Source organism: Vombatus ursinus, unplaced genomic scaffold (assembly GCF_900497805.2).
Source record: "Vombatus ursinus unplaced genomic scaffold, bare-nosed wombat genome assembly UNPS02014797.1, whole genome shotgun sequence".
NCBI classification, from domain to species: domain Eukaryota; kingdom Metazoa; phylum Chordata; class Mammalia; order Diprotodontia; family Vombatidae; genus Vombatus; species Vombatus ursinus.
The window spans coordinates 11,122,339-11,127,500 of record NW_020954575.1 but is presented as its reverse complement, the minus strand read 5'-3'; the positions used below and the strand labels follow the sequence as shown (position 1 = coordinate 11,127,500).

The following is a 5,162-nucleotide window of genomic DNA, read 5'->3' as shown; positions in this document are numbered from 1 at the left end:
TAGATTTGAACTCACTTCAGTCTGATTCCCAGGCCCAGAGATTTACCCATTGAACCATCTGGCTGCCTCTACAAAAGTAATGCACCTGTTTATCTAGAATAAGAGGGAAAATGGTAGAATAGGGGGAAAATCTTTGTATCAACTTTTTCAGATGATGGTTTCTTAATCAAGATACGTGTAAAAATAGCACACATATGTGCATAATACACATTTATACATATGTATATATACATTATATATATAATGTGCATTATACACATATATGCATATATATGCAAACAAATATACATTAAACCAAAAACCATCCCAAAAAGTAGTTACAGGATATGAATAAACAGTTCTCACAAGAAAGAAAGCAAAACTAAGTAAATAAGATACACAATGAATGCAACTATGTAAATGGAAAGAACAATAGCCACAAAATAATACAAAGTAATTTTGCAGGGCAAGGCAGTAAACACCCGGGAGATTAGGATAGGTTTCAAATAGGAGTTAAGTCTTATACGTTGGATAATGTTGAGGTAAAGAGGAAATGTATGCTAAACATAGGGGATAGTTAGGGCTCAGGTGGAATCTCATGATGGAATATTATGACCAGTGAACAAAAGGTAGGACAGTTTGGCTGAGATTTAGCACTTAGCACAATGCCTGGCACACAGTAGGGGCTTAATAAATGTCTATTGATTGAATGATTTAAGTTGAATAATGTATAATAAGCCTGGAAAAGGAAATTATGGCCAAATTCTAATGGGTTTTAAATGCTTAACTCAGATTTATATTTTTCCTAGAGTCAACTAGAAAACAATAGGCTTCTTGGGCAAAATAGTGACATAAACACTTTAGGGACATTATTGAAGGTTGAAATCTGTCTTGGTAGACATTTTGGGGTGGGGGGAGTCCCAGATCCTTCCAGTTTTTTTTCCCAACTGTGATCGTCCACATTTTTCAAAAGTTTTCAAATTGTTTTTGGAGGATATAGACAGAAGACATAGCTTTTGGAGGTCTTCTGATGAGTTCCTAAAGTTTATAGTTTCCTATTTTGCAGTTACAACCTCTGGACACTATCATTTGTGTAATACTGTAATTGTTTACAGTATTTTATGTGGTTGTGTATGTAATGGAGGCTTGGGGAAAGGGAAGACCTGAGGGGGAAACAATCTCACTGCACTTTTCATAGGGTTGAGGCTACAGACCCAGGACATTCTCTCCCTCCATATCTTCACCTCCTGGCTTCCTTAGCTTTATTTAGAGCTCAGCTAAGATCCACTGATTAAGATAAGCCTTTTCCAATCTTCCTTAATTCTAGACCAGAGGTGGGGAATCTGAGACCTTGAGGCCATATGTGGTCCTCTAGGTACTCAAGTGTGGCCCTAATGTGGCCTTCAGGCCACAAGTTCCCCACCACTTTTCTAGACCCTTCTCTATTTTAAAAATTCATACCGTCTATAGTTTGTATGTAGTTGTTCGAACATTGTATTTCATATTATAGTGTTAGCTCCCTCAGAGCATAGACTGTCTTTTGTCTTTTTTTTGTATGCCCAACACAGTACAGTGACTGGCACATACCAGGCACTTAATAAATGCTTATTGATTTGATTTAAAAGAAAAGGGTCTGTGGCTTTTTATAAAGAATACAACCTAACAACTGGAGCCTCCCTCCAAATCCAACCAGAACCACGGGGTGTGGGGGGTGGGGGACGGGAAGTCGCCTTTGCCCCTGCACAGGTGCTTACCTCTCCCTCTTTGAAAAAAAAAATCCCTAAAGGTGATTGGCCACCTCTGCGCTGGGGCTTCAGGCATATCATAACCCTGAACAGACTGGACTGGGGGAAGTCTCAAGCAGAACATTGAGTATGCGCTCCCTACCTCCTGTCCAAGCACTGGCGCAGCCCTGGATTCTGGGGCTCCCTTGAGCTCTAATTAGACCTTGAGCTCTGGATATTTCTCCCATGACGTGGGCGAAGCAGACCTTGGCACCTGAGCCTCCCCGCCCTCATTGTGACGCCAGTTGCTGCACACCTGGCTGTCCTGTGCGCTGCACCCCCATTCACACAGCCCCGCCCTCCTAAAGGACCCTCCAACTCTTCGGCGCTACGTCCTTGCACTTCTGGATGACTCAGGTCCTGCCTGCCCCACTTCCAGCACCCCTGCTGAGGCAGTTCGACCCTGGGTCCAAGTCTTTCCACCATCCACCACGGCCAGCCAGTTGTCTTTTCACGCCTCACCTGGCTCCACTTCTCTGAAATGCATGAGTCCACACTTTGGATCGATTCACAACGGCATCTCCTTAAACATCAGGAGGAGTGATGGGAGGGTCCATCCTGCAGTCGTCGCTTCCGTCAACAACAACAGCGTGACAGTGGAGTGGATCGAGAAGGGCACCAACAAGGGCAAGAAGGTCGATCTAGCCACTCTGTTCCTGCTGAACCCGGGACTGGCCCTTCCAGAATACCCCGAGTCATGTAGAATCCAATTCCAGTTGCCATTGTCCGAGCTCTATTCGGCCAAGGGCAATAAGAGCTTGACAAACCACTGGATGGTGCACCCACAGAAGAAGGAGACGGCTTCGGGGGACAATGCAGTGATCTTCAATGAACCTATTCTGGTGAAGCAGAGGAAGTCATACTGCCTACGGGAGATTGAGAAACTACAGAAGCAGCGGGAGAAGCGGAGACAGCAGTTGCTGGAATTTCAGGCCAAGAAAGCCCTAAATGTCAATGTCGTTAGTCCTAACTACGAAATCATGTGTATGATTCAGGAGTACCGTAGGCAGATGGACTACTCCAAGATGCTCAACTCTGAAACCACAGATGACCACCGAATCTGTGTTTGTGTTCGCAAGAGGCCACTCAATGAGCAAGAAACCCTGTTGAAAGACTTGGACATCATTACCATCCCAACCAGCAACGTGGTCATGGTGCATGAGTCCAAGCAGAAGGTAGATCTAACCCACTACCTTGAGCACCACACCTTCCGCTTTGACCATGCTTTCGATGACACTGCCTCCAATGAGTTTGTGTACAGATTCACTGCACAGCCACTGGTGGAGAACATCTTCCACAGAGGTATGGCCACTTGCTTTGCCTATGGTCAGACAGGCAGTGGAAAAACCCACACCATGGGAGGGGACATTTTTGGCAGAAACCAGGACTGCTCCAAAGGCATCTATGCTTTAGTGGCTGAGGATGTCTTCTTAATGCTCAAGAAGCCCACTTACGAGAAGTTGGACCTGAAGGTCTATGGGACATTTTTTGAGATTTATGGGGGCAAAGTCTATGATTTACTGAACTGGAAGAAGAAACTCAAGGTCCTTGAGGATGCCAAGCAACAAATCCAGGTTTTGGGACTGCAGGAACAGGAAGTGTGCTGTGTAGAAGATGTGCTGAACCTCATTGAGCTAGGCAGCAGCTACCGAACTTCAGGCCAGACATCTGTCAATGCCCACTCTTCTCGGAGTCATGCAGTGTTTCAGATCATCCTTAAGAGGAGAGGGAAACTACATGGAAAATTTTCCCTCATTGACTTAGCTGGGAATGAAAGGGGAGCAGACACCTGCAGAACCAACAAGCAGAGGCAGCTAGAAGGGGCAGAGATAAACAAAAGTCTCTTGGCACTCAAAGAGTGTATAAGGGCATTGGGACAAAGTCAGCCTCACACCCCATTCAGAGCCAGTAAACTGACACAGGTGCTTAGGGACTCATTTATAGGCCAGAACTCCTCCACCTGTATGATTGCTACAATCTCTCCAGGGCTGAGTTCTTGTGAAAACACTCTCAATACTTTAAGGTATGCAAACCGAGTGAAGGAATTAACTCTTGATGCTAGGCTCTTAGGCTATCTCCATCCACATGGGCACCAGGAGTCAAGACTACTAGATAAACACATTGTGACCCCTGTAGGGACCCAAGAGAAGAGAGATTATAAAATATTTTTACAGAGTGAGGAAGAAGAGGATGAGGAAGATGAAGAGCAGGTGACATCTTTAAAATCAGTTAAAAAAAATTCAGTATCATGCAATGAATCCAGCCAGTGGCTCAGAGCCTTTTTAGAGATGGCAGATGGAATAAGCTTTGATGTAGATTTCTGTGCTGCCCAGTTAGAGTCCATCTTGGAGCAGAAAATTGTTTCTCTGAAAGAAATCCAAGGAAGGGTGAAATTATTTCGGGAAAGCCTCCAGAAGGAAAAGCCTGGCAATTGAGAAAACCAATGTCACAAGAACAGTTTTGAAATGATGGATGCAGTGCTGCAATTTCTAACTATCTTACATGTGAAAATGGTCCAAATAGTCTGAATGTAAACACCCTTCTACTTGAAAGCTTAAAATCTCTTAAATTATGCCTGTCATCAATGTACTCTTCTTTCTTCCTCTGCATTGTATTTCAGTTGGGGGATAGGGAAGGTTTTATAATTTAAGGTCCATGGGGTTTGGGGGAAGGAGAGATTGTTAATAATTAAAGGGGATTTTCATTTAATTCAATTTAGCAAACATTTTTAAGTGCCGACTATGTGCCAGCACTGTGCTAAGTGTTAAGGATACAAAAAGAGGCAAAGGACAGTCCCTGACCTCAAGGAGCTTACAATCTAATGGGGGAGACAACACAAAAAGAAATATATACAAAGCAAGCTATATAGGATAAATAGGAAATAATTAGAAGAATGAAAATGTAATTAAGAGGGGTTAAGGAGGCTTCCTATAGAAGGTAGGATTTTTGGGTGGAAATGAGCATAAAAACAAATGTATGTGCATACTAGAATAGATTCTTTATACACATAATTCAGTTTTAGGCATACATGGGAGGGAACCTTGACATTCTGGAGCACGTCTAGAGCAGTGGTATTAAGCTCAAATGGAAACCGAGGTCACTGTCATACATAAGGATCCATCCAGGATACATATTGACTTAGAAAGCCACATATTGATATTATCTATGTTTTATGGGTTTTTTTTTTGTTATTATCATTACATAATTCCTGATTACATTTAATCTAGTTCCCACTGCGCTGGAATGTTGTAGACTCCATGTGGCCTGTTGGTCACATTTTTGACACCTCTGATCTAGAGGAAAGAGAGACACTACACAGCAGTATCTTTTACTCTCAGGTTTTTTATAGTTCACTAAAATGGATGTTACTGTGGTGGAAAGCAGACTGGATGTGGGGTC

General features: G+C 43.2%; 1 protein-coding gene across 1 annotated transcript; it reads left to right on the top strand.

Annotated features, from left to right (window-relative positions):
• Positions 1-2,239: 2,239 nt before the first annotated feature.
• On the top strand, positions 2,240-4,198 carry KIF2B (kinesin family member 2B). Its single transcript, XM_027870632.1, has one exon. It carries the CDS (start codon positions 2,249-2,251, stop codon positions 4,196-4,198), a length of 1,950 nt encoding a protein of 649 aa, XP_027726433.1. The 5' UTR covers positions 2,240-2,248.
• The last annotated feature ends 964 nt before the right edge of the window (positions 4,199-5,162 follow it).

What these genes read in the sequence shown, in the direction of transcription:
- KIF2B (XM_027870632.1), top strand. Translation starts at nt 2,249, where the DNA reads ATGAGTCCACACTTTGGATCGATTCACAACGGCATCTCCTTAAACATC.